This window comes from Aptenodytes patagonicus, chromosome 2 (assembly GCF_965638725.1).
Source record: "Aptenodytes patagonicus chromosome 2, bAptPat1.pri.cur, whole genome shotgun sequence".
Taxonomy (NCBI): domain Eukaryota; kingdom Metazoa; phylum Chordata; class Aves; order Sphenisciformes; family Spheniscidae; genus Aptenodytes; species Aptenodytes patagonicus.
Genome location: NC_134950.1, coordinates 14,008,945 through 14,027,347, shown reverse-complemented (window position 1 = coordinate 14,027,347; position 18,403 = coordinate 14,008,945). Strand labels below are relative to the sequence as shown.

The following is an 18,403-nucleotide window of genomic DNA, read 5'->3' as shown; positions in this document are numbered from 1 at the left end:
CTCAAAGCACCTTCTGCAGCAAAGCAAACCTTCTGCAGCTGGAGCTGCGTCTGGGCTAAGCGAAGAGCACCTGGTGGTGCATTTACCTAGTGGTAAATGACCCCTTCAGATTAAGAGGAGGGTGGAGAGTCTCATGCTGCTGCATAAATAAGAGATCATGGGCTTAGAGAAGAATTAGATGTCTTCTGAGAAAGAATATCACTGTTGCTGGTAGACAGTGCTGTAGTAGGACCCAGGGGGAGGAAGGGGACGTGATCCATGAGCATGAATGAAAACTAATAGGGAAATAGAACAAATGAGCAGGGCTGCTGATAGATCAGCTCTGTCTTGTGGATGAATTGTCTCGAGAAAGTCTCACTGGAAGAGACAAACAGCAGGTCCACCTCATCTAGCAGGATGTCTCTCAATGTCTCATTATTTTATACATCTACTTTTCAGCTTCCATGATCAAGAAATCCCAGGGATCACTGATTAGTTGCCAAGTGAAGCAAAACAGAAGCCAGACTGTTCAACAACCCCGACGACAAACCCACAAATTCCCTCTGGACTGATTATTGGCCTCTGAGAGCTGGGGAGAGAGCACCACCTGGGAGCCAGCCTCCTGGAGATACTGCCAGCCTCTTCAGGGATGGCGGGCATGGATCACCTCCCGGCACTTTCACTACTGGCAGTAAACTCATCTTCCCATTGAATAGACTCGGAGATCGATGGAAAAGCTCTATGTAAGTGATGAGAAGAAACAACAACTTCAGCGTAACTCTCCCTGATTCCTACTATGGGAAAACAGGAATTTCCATCAGCAGAAACGCATGTGAAAGCTGGAAGTGACAACAGGGTATTAAAATAGCAACATCTGCACATACAACTTAAGCACTAAAGCCCAGCCTCAGCACCTACCAACACTGAGCTGGGGCACCTACGCTGGCAGCCCATTACCCGAGGCTCCCACTGTGGCTGTAATTTGCAATTTGCTGCGATACAAGTGACTATAGAAGGTGCAGGAGAGAGCAACTTCGAATACACCAGCTGAAAATCCTGCTTGTTGATTAACAGCAGGTCAGGCCAGATCCGAGCTGTAAGACTGAAATCCAATTTGCAGACCCGCTGATAAGGCAGGGAAAGCCCAGCACTGAGCACAGCACAACAGCCAGGCAGGAAAAAGGGTCTCGAGGTTGTCACTGGCTCCAAGCCATAACACAAAGACTGCGGGGACAAGGAGCATGGCAGGAAACTGAAACCCTTGCATATCAACTTTCTTTCTTTGGCAGATCTCAGGGGTATTAAAATTGCTCTCCAACATTATTTAGTGGTAGCTTGGATGTCAGCACTTACATACCTTTACATACAGACAGACATAAAACATTTTTAACTGTTTGCCCTCCTCTGTCCTGCCTTGCAGCACTCACACTGCTCTTCCTTTCCCTTTAGTCTGTGACACATTTCTTGGAGCATTTCTCTTTCTCCATCTTGTCAGTGCTTTGATTTTTCTCTTTTTTGCAAAAATGTTCACTAAGTAAAGTCTACTGCAGTTTTCACTCTCTTGGTTCATTGCTTCGCCTTGTTGGTTGGCTTCTTTCTCCATCACCTTTTCTTAATTTGTTCTCCTCCCTTCCCTCCATGCATGCATGCATTTCTCAAGGCAGTTTCTTCTTCTTGTTCCCTCTCCCCTGATTAATTTCCAGTTCCTTTGCTCTTATTTCTATTCCTCAGCTCAATCCTCTACAGGTGAAGCTGGTTGGAAAAATCAAAATTCTTGAATTTTTCAAAACTCCCCTAACTGAAGCAGTGGCTGAAAAAAACCCCAAAATACAACACAAAAACCCACCAGCATACCTCTTTTTCCCTCCATTAACTCATTATTTAAATATTTTCACAGAAAAGAAAGACTTTGGTTAAAAGCTTGTTAATCAAAAATCCAGCTGAAACTGTTCTGCCAGCTTCAGTTACTGCCACCTCCACAGCACGCACATCCTTCCTTGGCACCCACTCACTGTGACACACTTTATTCCTGTCAGGTCACATTCGGTCCCGTTCACGCATAGACACACATACATACACAAAGTTTTATTTATACTCACATCTGCCTGCATGCACAGACACTTTTTTTGAGTAACACATGCAGGAGCTTTGCCCATTCCCATTTGATTTGTGCTGGAGATGGGAAGGACACCAGGAGCTCACCTGTCTGGCCCAGGAGGATGGGGAGGGGAGAAAGCCCCGTGTCATTATGTCAGGGGAAAAGATGCGACTTGTTTCTCAAGCAAATGAGGCATGAGTAATCCCAGATTCACCATGACCTGCACAGATTGAAGGTCAGTCACAACATGCCATAACTATCCAGTTCTACACTGGTATCTCAAATACCCTGCAGGAAAACTCAGTGGTTTCCACTGTGTCCCCAAATCCTGATACATTCCCCCAGCAATTCACTTCTCAAACTGTCACCCAGATACTACAGCAGGTCCTCAGGACATTAGAAAGCTATTTTAACATGATTTAACAGAACAAAAATTAAACCTGAAGTAAATAAAAGTAAATGAACATCCAAAGTTCAACCTAGTTTGTTGATGTGTTTGTGTAAATGAATACCCTTGAGGTTGCTCTGCAGAAAATGGCCTTTGAGTTGTTTGGTGGGGTTTTTATCTTCCAAAAAGCTTAGCTGGTGATTTGACTCAAAAGAGACTAAAACGCTCCTCTCTACAGAAGGGACAGTCCTACAGAGGTGTCTGATCTCAGTGACCTTCCAAGAAGGCTGAGAAGAAACTGAGGCTAAGGTATAAGCTGGTATGACTGAGAGAAAAAACGATGACCTATTTGGCTGGTGGAGAGTTTCACAAATGATGGAAAAGAACTATTCCTAATAATGAAAAAAACCAAAATAAAAAAATTCACCCTTTCTGCCTAGAGGCTTCAGAGCTCCAGCTCCTACAGGGTTGGAAAACTGCCCCTTAGCAAGACAGATGATTGCAGCTTCCAAGATGCACCAGCAATTGCAGAGCTGCCCAAAAAGCAGATGATGTAGATGACAGAGGACTGTCAGAGAGCCCAGCCTGAACCAATTATTAACTCTAGCAGCTAATGATTTGCCCCAAAATTCTGTTAGACAAGAAGAAATGCAGTCTTAGGGGTCTCTCATCTGACACCCCTGGCCCTGAATGCATTGACCCTAGCTACCAAGGAGGGTCCCACAGCCACGCAGCTCTTAGAGAGGACATGTTAATGTATCAAGGAGGAGGAGGAGGCCTTCCCCATCGCCCAGCCATTCATCCATCCCACCACTCCACTCCTCTCCCCAGCACCCCAACTTCTTCCCTCTTCTAGCCTCAGGGCACTGAAGGGGATGTTGTAAATGCCTTTTTAGCTAAATCACCTAACTTCTCTCAGCTTGAAAAGAAAGAACAGTAGATAAATCTCAAGTGCTGCCTATTTGTTCATCCCTTCCAGTAAATAGCAGATTTGGGAGGCAGATTAGCAGTTACAGTACTATAAAGAAACAAGAACATGACAAGAAACATCCAACTTTACACAAAAGGGGGATTTGGATGCATAACAGTAAAATAGTTTGGAGCTAAGGCTAAAAACCCATGTTCACCTTGATCTCACTACTCTGTGGGCAGGGATGTAGAGGGCTTCACAGTGGTAGATGATCCTTCTATAACAGACCGTGCAGACTGCAATAGCCTAGCACAACAGGGTGGTTTAAGGGTGAGGGGAGAGCCAACCAGAGTTTCACCCTGATTATCGTCATTTTTGTTCTCTTCTGGATTTGAATTACATCCTTTCAAGTTGCTTTACTTTAATGTTGGATTGTTGATTTCTTCCCTAGTTTAATAGTAATCTAAACAGATAATAAACACAGCCCATCAGGAAAGAAAAAACAGTAACAAAAATTCTTGATATAAATCAGGACTTTGACTCTACCAGGCTCAATGGCTTCTTCAAAACAGTTATTGATATTCAAATAGCAAAATATGTCTGTACCAATAATGATAATTAAGTGCTATATGCCTTTCATCCAAGGATCTCAAGCTGTAGCTCACAACACCGCTGCGAATTAAGTACGGTCTCTCCATTTCACAGAGATTTTGTCTACAGCCGGAGAGCTGCTCAATAACAGCACAAGGAGGAAGGCACAAATTCCTTGGGGAGGTGTGGAGACGGATTTTTTATACTGGTAATGTGCCCATTATAGTATCTTTACCCTTGCTCTATCCCTTATGCATACATAAGTCCTTTCTCTTTCTTTTGCCCACCTACAACACATGGTAACAGAAAAAAGACCCAAGTTTCCTAAACAGAGGCCAGTCCTGCTAAATCTGTACTGTCCATTAGGAAGGGAAGATTTCCGCCTCCCCAGGAAGCCCCGCAGGACCACTGGTGTCCATCCAGGGATGACACAGCTCCAGCATGCTGCAGCAGTGCCAGCATGGTGATGGAAACGGTCCATAACCTCCTTAGACCCGGGTTCAGGGCTCAGCCTTTGCCCAGCACCTCACCCCATCCATGCTTCTACCAGTTGCCAGCATCGTTGGCTGAGCCCAGTGTTATCAAACTACCTCTTAAGAGGCGAGACAAAAAACAAGTTAAATGAGACCTATGCTCTACAAGAGCAGCCATAACTCATTCTTGGTACCATGTTCACTGCCCGTGGCAGTGCCCTGCCCTCTGCAAGCCCCACACCAGGTACATGACTTGGCGGATCTGCTCCCTCGTCAGCAGGGAAAAAAACTGGGCTGCAAAGCTGCACACATAAACCACGCTGCTCTTCAAGGAGAATCCAGCCTTTGCTTTGCATACCAGTGGCTGCTCATGCCTGGTAACATCAAAGTATGGTCCTGTTTACCAAGCAGGAAACAGGCAGGGTGGAGGCATGAGCCAGCCCATGCTTTCATCGACAGGATGTCCAGACTCTTCTGCACTGCCTAATACTTGCCTCCCTGCCCCCTCGGTTGCCATTAAATTATACCAGCATGAGCTTGAAGAGGTGCAGGAGCTAAATGTCTGTCATTCCTTCATAGAACAGAACAGAACAGAACAGAATAGTAGAATAGAATAGAATAGAATAGAATAGAATAGAATAGAATAGAATAGAATATTTCAGTTGGAAGGGACCTACAACAATCATCTAGTCCCACTGCCTGATCACTTCACGGCTGACCGAAGGTAAAGCATGTCATTAAAAGCATTGTCCAAACGCCTCTTAAACACTGACAGGCTTGGGGCATCGACCACCTCTCTAGGAACACTGTTCCAGTGTTTGACCACCCTCTCGGTACAGAAATGCTTCCTAATGTCAAGTCTGAACATGTCAAGTCTTGTAGTCCTTTTAAAGAAAAATAGTTGTGCTTTTGATCATCAGTGAAACTGGGAGTGCTGGCAGGTCCCAAACTACACGCGGTCATCTTTTTGTACGGTTTTACTGAAAAGGCATGGAGTTTCTACTAGTACTCCAGACATCACCTATATAAATAATCAATCAGCCTCACAGCTGAAAATGCATCAGAAAAACATTCAACAAGTCCATTTTTGGACAGTGCTGTCCTATACCAATGTCATAGCTCCCTGACTTCTACTTAAAGATGCTTGTCTTTTTATTTCATGTTCATGCTCTTCTGCTAACTTCTTACGTTTGTTATCAGCATTCATGGCTCAAGTTTTTTGGTGCAAGGACTGGTTTTTACTATGTCATATTAAATCTGGTTGAAACCAGTTTTTATTTTAAAGACGTTTCAACTTTTGTTTTCATGCCTTATTGTAACAAAAGCAAATACATCCAAATTCACCAGAATTTCTTTTATATTTAAGATTTTGAAATTTAATTTCAGAATCACACAGGGATAATTCATGCTTACATAAATTACATGCTTATACACCAATTACAATTCAAAATGTTAAATCTCACTGACACTGTTACTGTGCATTACTGACATATTATTAAATAACGTAAGAAAAAAATTTGAAAAAGAATGCATGCAAAAGGAATCCATTTGGGAGCGACAGCTTTGCAATAAATCTTGCAAATTCTTTCAGTGAATCAGTACTTCCCAATGCTGAAAAAAAAAATTATCTAAGCAATGAAGCAGCTTAAGTCTATAGCTGCCTTTGGAGTAAGCAGGTCTCAGTCTGTCTCGCACCTCCCTGTCGTCCAGGGAAGCTCAGGTAATTCCCAGACACAGCTCAGTGCACAGAGCCCAGAATGAATGCATTCCAGCACAGTTCTTCTACCACCTTTAAAATGTACCTGCTGAATTTTATCTTCTGATCATAATTCTCAGTCCAACCCTGAAATGGACAACAGATAAGAAAAGTTCCTTATTTGCTGCTCCGTGTGTCCTCGGTGTGAAGTCTATGAACTGCACCTGTACCTGCTGCGGTGCTGCCACTGCGTGCAGCTGGCAGCCAGCACCACCCTGCTGGGAATCTGTCCTTGGCTCATTTTTCCTAGCTTCAAAACCAAAGCAAAACTTTCCCATCAGAGGGCCAAATCCTGCCAAGGAGTAACTCGATCCTTAATACTGGATCCCTGCTGAAGTTCCCTGTAAGGATCACACTGCTTTGGACACTGGAAAAACGTGACCTGTGCACACTAAGTGCTGGCAGGATCAGGCCGACACTTCCTGGGTTTGGCTGAATGAAGTGCAAGCGGGATTTTAGGGTGATTTCAAAAGCAGAAGAAAAAAACCTTTTCAGTCCGCGCAGCACGGCCTCATTCCTACAGGGAATGTCGTGTCTCCTGTGCTGTGCAAGGAAGTACCTTTGAACCCTAGACTTTAAAAGCAGCAACAGAACAAATTTCACCTCAGAGACCTATTTCCTTTTTTTTCCTCCTATTCCTTAATATCATCACCAGAAATTGATGAAAAGCTTTTTGCACTGCAGTAAGATTTACTGCTTATTCGTATTACTAGCTGTGACCATTCCCATGCGTCCCTTCACCGGGAGGAGATGCTCCCCTGTGAGGCCTGACACGAACCTCTAGCACTGCCACCAAGGACACTTACCAGTGAAAAAGCAGGCAAATGACAGACTTAAGTGGTAATCATTTTAATCTAGTTTCTTCCAGTCTAAAATATAACAATGGCCCCTGTGTCTAGAGGAGAATGACATAGATGCCACTAAGATGCTCTGCATCTTTTCTCCTGTTGCCATGTTTGTACCATTAAAAAATATTTTTCTACATACTGAGGCTTGGCATTCGTTTGTATTAAGGATTTTCTCCTTGGTATCTCACAGCTTTTTTAATCAGGTAACAGGGAAGACAATTCCCTACCTCCTTCAGAGCGAACCCACAGGCAGGTTAGGTGAAGGAGACATCTGAGAACCGCTGGCTCTAAAAGCGACAAACTTCATTTCTGCTCTGAAATAACCAGCTCATCAAACTATCTGAGGGTAGACACAGACTTAGGAATCTCTTAACTGGGGTCAGTCTTCAAGGAGAAGCAGAAATCCTGTGCAGGGCTACCAGCTCTAGTGGGAAAACCGGATGTGTAACTTCCTCCGTGCCCATTAAACCCACATTTCACCCCATCTTCCTAAGAACTGGAGATGACTCAGTGCCAACAAGCAGGTATTTCCTCCTGGGTCCTTTAAAAGAGGTATCTTCTCATGCTGAACATCAAACCAGTTCAGCCTGATCCCTCAAAGCTGCTATGACATGATCTCCAGCCTGCACTGGAGAAACATCTGCACTGGAAAACTCATGGTTTCTATGTCCACGCTTGGTCTTAGATGACAATTAGCTCAGCTATAATCCAAAGGAGCCCTTTTATGGACAGCATATGCTTTGGCAGCCTGCCAGCAGTGCTCTTCTAAAGCCGTCCAGCAAAGCGACACCATCAGTTATAAGATCTATGTGTGTCAGGTCACCGGGTTATAAAACGGAAGTGTCATAAGCATGTAAGGACATGGGTTGGGCTCTGCTGTGAATGAAGATCAAATTATTTTTGTGGAATCAGATTACTATCTTGGGATATATTCCAGTGGGAAAGCGTTGCTGCATTGTAATAGCATTTCTACTGGGAAATGTCAGTTCCAGTATTCAGAATTGTCAAAAACCCTGAAATTGGTAAAGACCCAAATTGATGGGATGCTACTATTACACTGCAGCTAGCACGATGGTGAGGTACTGTGAGCTTGGATGGAAAAATCCAGCTTAGACTGTACACTGCACTGTGTTGGACTACAGTAAAAATCAGAAGTCACTCTTTCCACAGGAAATGACAGTAACACAAAATGAAAACCGTGATAATAAGCAATATGACTCTCCCACGCATTACTTCCTAGTAACACCTAAGAACACAAACATTTGTAGCATGCTTCAAAAAAGTTAGCTCCATCACAGAAGTATCATGAGCAGTGAGTGTGTGTTCTTCTGAATCAGTCTTCCTGGCCTTCAAGCAAAACTGAGGACCAGGAGAGTGACAGAAGCTGAGAACTACAATACGGTCAAAAAAAAGAAGGGAAAAGTGCTGAAAGAATGAAGCCAACATGCGCAAAGCATCATTACATTGTGCTGATTCAAATAATGCAACCTGCATGGGTATTTTTAAAATACACTCCATGGCAGAGAGAACCACAAGCTCTCAGGCTAGTGATACAGCTGTCAAACCTCAACATCTTAAACAACACAGATATATGTGAAAAAAAGTGGCCCATATCAATAACCATTCGATTTAAACTTGAGAAAGACTGCTAGGGTAACTGCTGTTTTACAATTGCACTTCAGTTATCACTGACTATGGTGGTGACCACTTGGTGTGATGAAGAGCAGAAGCAAAGTAAAGCAATACTAAACAATAAAGCATAGGAGGGGGGGAAACCTTAAAAGAAGGTCAGACGAATATAAAAAAGAAAGAAGGAAAATTACAGAGATACTGATAAAGTTTCTAAATTGCAGTGCAAGAGATTATAGGGGAACCCATCCTCCCCAAACCCCCTTCTGCTCCCCCCTCTTCTCCTTACTCTTCTCTGCAAATGAAAATGTAACTTTTATTTATGCCCATACGTAAGTGCTGAGAATAGAAGGCATTACACCCAGCTTCTGGGCAAGCCAGCACACTGCAGAAAAACAAAAAGGCCTTTATTTGGATGGAAGAATCAGTCTGTATTACTGACTTGACTGGTCCCTTTTTTATTAGCAGCTGTTAGAGCAGGGATCAGAGAGTGTGCTGGTGTGGTGCAGCTGTTTCACATATGTTATAAATAAGGGCTGGTAAAAGCTCATCCTATTTTTAATGTTATGAAAAAAAACAAGAAGTCAGAAATTCCCCATTAATGCCTTGTAAGTGGAACTTTTCTCCTATTCTTGGCTTTAATGCCCAGAAATGAATGGACAAAACAGGCCATTCTTAAAATAATATTAATTAAAAAAGAAAAGAAAAGGAAATGCAATTTAGTGGAATTAGATTAAGCCAGCCTGGAAGATGTAACCAATTAGTGCGTAGTGTCTTTTCCTTCAAAAGTAGACACTTAATCAGGATGAAAACAAACCCCTGGGATTCTATTTCTAATAAAAACGTTGGACTACCGCACTGAAGAGTTTCTCTAGCACAACCCAAAAGCTGGACCCAGCACCACGTGGCTCAGACACCACCACCCACTCTTCCCAAACCGGTCCTCGCTTGCGCCTCGCTGGGTTGCTGTGTGCAGCCAGAGCCCATCGCCAGCTCCTCCTCATCAACCCCAACACTGAAAAGGTCAACAATGATTCAACGCGAAGGCAAAATCCCAGCCCCGGGCAAATCCTTCGCTCACCTGTTTTCGGGGTCCGACACCGTCATGTTGCGCGTCACATAGCACATCTTGAGCGGTATTGTCTTCTTGTCTCTGTGGATGGAGAGCGAAAGCTGCGACAGGGGGTCAGCAGAGGCACAACCCAAGCGGGGAGATTCAGGGGGAGGCGTCTCCCACCCAATTTCTGAAACAGGAGAGCCTTTCTTCACATAGGGGGTTGCTTCTCTCATGTATTTCACTATGGGGGAAAAAAAAAGAAAAAGGAAAGTAATAAATAAATGGATATTTGGTAGTTGCATCCCATGTGAGTTCTTTGAACTGTTACCAACCCTCAGCGCTGTTTATTATTTCTGTTCATCCAGCATCACAGTATTGGAAGCTGTGCGAATACAGAAGATGGAGATCTGACTGCTGCCCATCTCAGTATGGTGCAATGAGTAAAACGAGGGAAAAGAACAGAATAGGTGAAATAAGAACATATAGCTAGTGTAAGGCCAGGACAGCCATCTGATCTCTATGCAACAGGCTGTAAGTCCTCATGCAGCAATTCCTATGTACAGAAGCCGTGAGCTGGCTGAGGTATAGCTGTTTTTAAGAGACATTCAACCAAGGGACAGTGAATCTATTACTCCCCTATCTAAAATGTTCCAGTGATACTCCCAGTGCTGCAAACTCACATCTTGCTTCTGGTTCATGCTTGTCAGTGTCACGCCACTGATCTCAACAGCTATTTCTGCTTGCTGAGAAGCAGTTTTAGCTGACCAACTTGTACATATATATATATGGAGTAAACAAAAAACAATTCACCTCTTAGCCTTCTCTTGGGGAAATAAAATTGAGTTCAAGCCTTTCATGAGAGTGGAGGTGTCAGATTAGATCTCTTCTCAGCCTCTTCCAATGCTTTTATCCAGTATGGATAGGAAAAGTGAATGTAGGATTCCAAATTATCTTACGGTATGCAAAAATCAATACCTTTTTACACTCATACTTCATATTCCCCTCTTTATGCAGGCAAATACTGCAACATTTTCCCTGTTTTTGAATTCTTTTGGCAGTTCAAGACCACTTTTGCTTTTGCTTTTCATGTGTTTGGCAAATCTGCCAGCCACAGTCTCCTTCTCCCTCACAAACCTGACAGAGCTCAACCAAGAAAAGACCTCACATTTAAGCGCCCTGGTTAAATGCATATATCCAATGTACACAGCTGTGGCTGCCTAACTGGCTATTGCCAATTGATTGTACCCATGACCCAAACAGCGACGACACGAACCAAAAGGGTAGGAGCACTGTGAGCTTATTTGGGGAAGTCATTAAAATGCTGTGAGAGAAGATTTCAAGGAAACGGTGCAGATCATTGTGTTAGCTCGGCTGAAGAAGCTGGGAATGACTGAATAACAAAAAGATGGGTAAATTACAAAAGGGCATTATAGTGAAGGAGGTTTAATTAGGGAAAGCAGAATGAAGTTTTTAAATTCAAAGTGAAAGCAAGGAAAGTATTCAAAGGAGTGGAGAACAACAATGGTGTTTCTGTCAAAACCACAGATAAGGTGAGTAATTTCAGCAGCACTATTTTCAAGGCACTTCGTAACAGCTTTACCAAGAGAGATACATGTGCAAAACTAGAGTCGAGGCTCTGTGAACATCTATTACCATCTTTTCTCTAAAACACCTTAGTGCACATCTTGCTCTCTCTCTCCTTTTTAAAAAATCTGTTAACTTCAGTTATAAGGACTTCTGTGTTTAAGTATTTTACAGGCTATTCCTCTGTGAGGAGGATCATTTGTGATTTATCAGAAATGCTGTCCTACCCAACACTGCTGTTTTGATTTCTTTGCCCCATACTATTCTGAGTAATTTTTGAAATTAATTTCTTCCCTGCTCAGGGAAGAGCTGGCACGGGATTCTACCAGGCTTCCAGAAACTATTTAAGGCAAAAGGTGTTGAGATTGATTTTTTGATCTTTTTGTAGACACCTACCTGGAATCCATTATCTAAAAACCTGTGTCACCTAACTCTCAAAACCAGTGCTCATCCTTGGGTACTCCATAAATTACCTGACTTTCAAAGGTGCTGAAAATAAGCAGTTTTAGCCAGTGTCATACAGATATTGGTTTTAGCATTCGGCATCTCAGTTTGGATGTACTCATAGCCTTTGGGAAACAAGAGAGACTGAACACATACAGATGTGGTGAATCTATTCCTGTTTACACTGAACGAATATGACTTTGTCATTCACTTAGATGGGAGGAACAGCTGAAGCTGTAAATATCGTGTTTGACTGCAAACAAAATTTTGTTCCCTTTAAAATTAGGTATTATCAATTAATCTGTTGAAAAAAGTAATCCAGTCAGCTTTTGAACTCCATTACAGTGACATGCCAGCAAATGTGATGCTAAAAAAAGGTCCAGGTCTCAATAATGTAGCTATTTCCTCCGTGCTATTTTCATCCTCTTTCAGCTGCAGCTATATGCGTTAGACCTGAGCATCTTTTCATTAAGGAAAGGAGAGAGGGGCAGGGAGAGGAAGGAAACTGAAGTGAAAAATTTGGCTCTAAACCTAAGCAAGAACGCAGAATGTGAATTCAATTCCCCAGAGACGGGTGCAGAAGAAAAGAGCCGTCCCTTCCATGTGCCAAGAAGCCAAGTTTCCATGCGACGCACCGGTGAATTCGTGGCAGGCAGCTGCACTGTTTCAGAAACTCCTGTGAAAGAGGGAGCAGGAGCAGGAGGAGAGAGCAGAAACACAACCCTCTTTCCACAAACTGAGTCTCAAACAGAGCAAAAGCCAAGAAAATTACCTTGAGGAAAAACGGCCTATGAAAACTCCTGCCAACTTCTGAACTCCCAGACATCTAGTTTCTACTAACTCTGAACAGGAGATGGATGCTCAGCCTCAGAGACTTAAATGAATAAAGACACATTACTATACCGGTAAACTGCTGAACACCACCTTCCTACAAAATTCTACAAGAGAATTAAAAAATAAAGTAAATATAGGTTTTCTGTCAAGAAAAAAAGTATTCTAGTAGTTTTCTACTAATTACTTCCTACTTCCCACTAAATACAAGCACAGCTCTCTAGATTCATCGCTGAATTCTGCTGGGTTTTACGAACCAGACTTTATGGCTCTTGCATATTCAAATGTGTTTCATATTTTAAAAGCCTCCAAATGGATACATATAAATGCACAAATGGAATATGGGAGTGGAGCAGGTGGCAGAACTTGATCCATTTATATAATTTTTTGTATTATTTAAATTTCAGAGCCACTGTTTTCCATTTCCCCCATCAACACCCATAATTACATGTCTATAACCAAACTCCAGTTTATGAATTTAGCTGAAATAAGGCACACGCTGTTCAGATGATTCTTAAGTTTTATCAGCAATTATTTCCTATTTCCCTCTAAACTCTGGATGCAAATACAGCAGAACACTGTTTTATACCAATACACCAGTAACCTTACTACACACACAGCGATTTATGGTGACCGCACACGTGTCTACATTTTGCAGTCTGTCCATTAAGCAGTTCTTAATCCACCTAGTAAGAAACAAGTTGATACCAGTATGTATTACAGGCATATTCCTATTCCACACTGCACTATCTGAGAATCTTGAATGCAGCAATGTTAATGTATAACTGAAGTGATACAATTCACTTCCATCATCAAGTTTTAAAACCAGAAAAAATATGATACAGACTATTGGGCATTAAAGTAATAATGTGGATAATATTCTGTTTTCAGACCATTACTCTCAAGAGCTAGATTTCCCTTGGATACAGCAACACAAATCCAGGTACCAACTGAAAAAGAAAGCGACTATGGAGAACACTGTTTTTATATATTGCCAATGAAACTACCTAATGGATTAAAACCCCAAAAGATTTAATAAAATTAAATAAGGCATGCGATTGTATAACAACTCTGAATTATGTATAACTACTCTATAGGCATGTATACATATGCGCCTTCAGAACAGATATATATGTCTAATAAATATATATACAAATATTAAATATATATTGCTATAAAAATGCTACATTCTTTAAGACCACCAGAATGCACTCTGCAAACACAGAAACCAACATGCAGGGACCGAGAAAAAATTCTAATGGTTTCATTATTATAACTCAATTTACTGATAGACTGTAATTTCAGTTGAGAGTTGTCTAAACTCATCCATTTGATGCTATAGCTCAACCTCAGGGATCCTTATATTCAGTACTAATTAATGATCCATGCCCTTTTGGTGCACCACTAATTAGAAACTGCGGTCAAGCAATTAAAATTGCAATCTCCGGAGCGCCCCTCCCCACAAAAAGAAGAGGAAGGGAAGTGGCAATCAAATGAATTAATCCACTGATAGACATTGAAATACTTTGCATTTATTTTTTGATCTGCAAGACAGGCAATGTAGCTTCCAAAAAAGCACTTCATTTATACGCACTTCTGCCAAGTCCCAAGTCTCCACAATTAATCCTTTGTTACTGTTCACAGATGACTTTGGTTTTTTTGGGGGGAAAAAAGCAGGCTTTTAATGAGAGAAATACTACAGACCAACTTGGTCAGGTTCTTGGCCAGACGCAGTTCTGAGGAACTGGGACTCTTCTGACACATTCAAACTGTTTCCTAGGAGGGAAGACAAAGACCGCTGGTGAGAAGCCAGCACTCCCGAGCAAAGCTCTTTCGTTTCTATAGGAATGAGGACAGGATGTGTAGGTTTACAATATGAAAGCAAAAGGAACAACATGCCCGAGTCTGCTCGAAGAAAGATAATCAAGGAATTCCCCTTTGCAGGGGGAAAGCACAGAGTCTCCTCTTTATGCATTCATTCTCTCCTAAGTAAGTACACAGAGACAACTACCAAAGGTAAGTAGAAAACATCACCCAGAAACCTCTTGAGGCTGTTTTCAAAGGATGCACTAACATTACTGATACCTATACCCAAAAAAGATAGGTTTTCCAAAGTTCCCATAAATCCATCTTCATCTGGTCTGGTTTCTGCCAGGGTGAAAGATGGCCCAGAGAAGAGGAGCTAGGCAAGTCCTCTACCATACTTAAGACTTTTAAGACTGCATGTTAAGGATCAATCTTTGGAGTCACTCAAGCCCACAAATTGAACATGATGAGATCAACTGCTTTTATCAGCTTATTCAGTATGAAGGGGCTGTTTGATTCGTCTGTGCTGAAGCGAGTACACCAGACCATCTGCAAGGGTATTGCGGGCAGCATGGCATACAAAAACTTTTCTTGCAAAAATGATTCTTGGTTAGTTTGAGAAGAGCTGCTAATGCAGAACTAGAGGAGGCCCAGTCTGGAGGTACGCAGTTCCCACCTGGAAAGGAGGAAACAAATAAAGACAAACACTTCTGAGATTGTAGATAGCATCACTACAAGTCCAAGTTAACAACTCAGAACCATCTAACAGCTGCTGAAGTGATACTGTCCCAAGAAAAAAAAAGTGGGCGGTAGCAAGAGCTAGAAGTAATCACTGCAGGTATGTGGCCTTCAGAAGGGCACATCAGCCAAGCAAGTCAATCACTCAGCACGGTTGTGTTGTTTTGCTTGACGAAACATTAAAACACAGAATTTGCAGTCTAGCAGTTTTGGTAAGGCACAAACCAAAATGCCCCAAATGGTTTCAAAGCTAGTTGTATCTGAAAGGAGAAGCCTTGCAATAAAATTTATAAACTGTACCCAAGCGATGCCAACATAAATGCAGAGTATTTTACACTATTGTCAATGGAACTGAGATTAACAGAGCTGGAGAAAAGTCTACTGTATTAAAATTAATTCAGTATCATGATACCAGAATTTGCCTGCTAGGTTTTATGTTAGAAATCAAATTTCCACTAAACTCAAGCAAACCGCATGCCCTACAGTGAAGACACATGTATAAAAATGAGATGAGAATCTGTCCAGCTGCCGGTGCCATCATCGAAACTAAAACCCAAATGCTTGAAGAAAAGAGTTTATGAATCAGATCATTTATGAAGATGTGTCGCATGACCCTTTCAACAGCTTTAATGTGGGCATAAACCAAAAACCAGTCAACAATACTGCTTGTGAGTGTTTCCACTCGATTTCTTACAGAAACATCTGCTACTACATTCAGACAAGCAACATCCATTAACATCATCTGCTTTCCCCTGTGCTGAAATAGTAAACCTCCTGATCTGCCAAGAGCATCAGATCTCCACCTCTGGGAAATGATACAAATTAGTTAAAATAAACACCTTGTGAGAATACAAATCCCATTTACGCTTTGGCCATTTCTCACACTGTAGTGAGACTAAGTTGAATTTACCATTTTCTGCTGTTTTAAAATTAATTCCGCTGAATTCAGTGTATGTTGCTTCATCTCTTAAAGAGATAGGCTTGGATTTAAATTGTAAGGTTTTTAAAATCCTTTTAAAAATACATTCAAGGTATGCACTTATTATACTTTTTATTTGGAAAAGATGAATGAGTGTTTTGAAGGAGAAACTTCAGGAGACAAACACGCCTTTAAGATAAAGTTTACCTGAAGGGAAGGCATTAGCAATTGGTGCCAAAAGGCTGCTGGTAAGCAACCAGGCTTCATGTGGGCTACAAGCTTTCAGTGAGCTACAAACAGGCTGGGTGAAAATGATCAACAATTGCATTTTAAAAATATAAAGAATATTTCACTGTGTTCCTTTAAATTAGCAGCTGCTTCTATAAAAAAGGTAGAGCAACATTAAGCAGTGCTGTAAGCACCATCACATGCTTGCACCCGAAAAAATGAAGGCAGTTCCCATTCAAAGCACCTTGCAATCAGCAATTTTGCGTGGTTAAGAGAATTTCTTTGTCAATAAGGTAAAGAGACTTGCAGTCCAGACAGCAGACCAAGGGATCAGCGTGCCCAGGCCCCCATCAAACAGGAGAAAACGGGCTGCTCTCAGGAAGCCATGCAAGGGTGCAGGCTGTGAAACCTCATGGTTTTGATAACCCAAATAGGGCACAGTGACCAGCCACACTGATATCCATAGCAGGTCTCGAAAAACATCGCTCACCACTGAAGATGTCTTAGAAGTCAAGAAACTGTAGGAGGAAACTCAGCGGTGAGTCTTGGCAGGAGCCATGGGCAGGCCCTGCGGATGCCTTCTCCTTCCCACCTGCACCAGGGACCTCCCTTTTCTGCTCTGATTTCAGCACTTGTGGAGCTGGAGATTACATTCCCAGGCCATCCTATGCCTCTGCGTAACACCAAAAATTCTTCAGAGTTACTCTTCCTCAGTTTCTTCTCCTGAGACTTTGCCTATGATGAGGGCTGATTCAGCCACTGATTCCCCAGGCTTTATACTCCCCTTTAGTAAACACTCCAACTCTGAGCTTCCTCAGTGCAAGTGTTTCTAGGAAGTGAAGGCTTTAAATGTTTTCTTATCTTATGCAGCATACCAATTTTGTAAACTGTAAAACCTAGTAAATAATCCATTTTCATTCCTCAATGAAGCCACAGTTTTATACTCCACACAGAGGAAGAGTGAGCAAAACACACAACTTACTCCCCTCCAGTCTATATGAGACAGCCTGAAAGCTTTGCTTGCAGTCAGAATTTCCCACCCACTTCTCCCTGCTGTCGCTTGGAGCTGGTCACTGCTAACCATCCCCTTTCAACTCCTTTGTGAGTTACATTACTGGGTTCTAATAATAAAGTCCTTGTTTGAGGTTAACAGCACACGTGGTCAAAGAAGCAGGACTAGTTTCAATGCTGGGGTGAGATTTTCGTGTTTCTGTTCAAAATAGATTAATGGAAACTAATCAAACATGAACTTCTGTCACACAGAATCACAATGAAACGGAGGCTGGACCATTGGCTTGGTTCAGAGCTCTAAATACATGACACTTAGTAGCACTTCAGCTGATGGAGTAACCAAAAGCAGTCACAGGTTGTTCATAATCTGGTATACAAAACTTTCAAACTGGCAAATTAATAATAAACTAAAGACAGACTCTTTACAGTTGACGTTCCTCAATACTTTCCATTATAATTTCCATTACTCATACCTACTACACTGAATGTGTTACAGTTTCCTTCAAGTGATTTAGTTTATTTTAAATTTCAAAGTTTCTGTTTCAATAAATTGGATGTATTCAGTTCTGGTTTTTGATATATCACTAATGATAAATGCATGAATTCTAGTGGCAAGGTCCCATAAGCTATTCATCTGTCTTCCAAAAATGTTACATACTTCCTCAAAATAAATGCAGACGTATCTCTCTCTTCATAATCTGAAAAATAAATTTTAGCTCGTAAATATTCTGTAATCCCCAGAAGTACAATGTTTGGTTAAAAAGGAGATGCTTTGGCTTGATCTAGAAGGAGACAGTGGCAGTACCTTAAAGAGCTTGTACTCAAAAGAAACACTACTCAGTGGAGAACAGGGAGCAGCTACATTGCACAAGTGTGGCTTATCTAATAAACTAAAAATTAAAAAAGACTACTGTCAAAACCTGCAAGCAGTAGCTATATAACTTACTACATTTTTATGTAAAATGTGACACAGCTCATTTGCTACATTGTTACATGACATTATGAACTCTACAATTAGAACTATGCAAATCTTTCATAATGGAAGTGGCAATTTGGGAGCTGAACATGGAAATTAGCAGTCACATTTTGAGAAAAAGCATTGTGGGACCTGTG

At 41.8% G+C, this 18,403-nt stretch overlaps 1 protein-coding gene across 1 annotated transcript in view; it reads right to left on the bottom strand.

The window, feature by feature from the left end:
* Window positions 1–18,403, bottom strand: part of SNTB1 (syntrophin beta 1) — a 119,293-nt gene that overhangs the window by 48,706 nt on the left and 52,184 nt on the right. Inside the window, exon 2 of the mRNA XM_076329170.1 lies at window positions 9,754–9,970. Coding sequence (XP_076185285.1) covers window positions 9,754–9,970 — 217 coding nt within the window. The remainder of the gene's footprint in view (window positions 1–9,753; window positions 9,971–18,403) is intronic.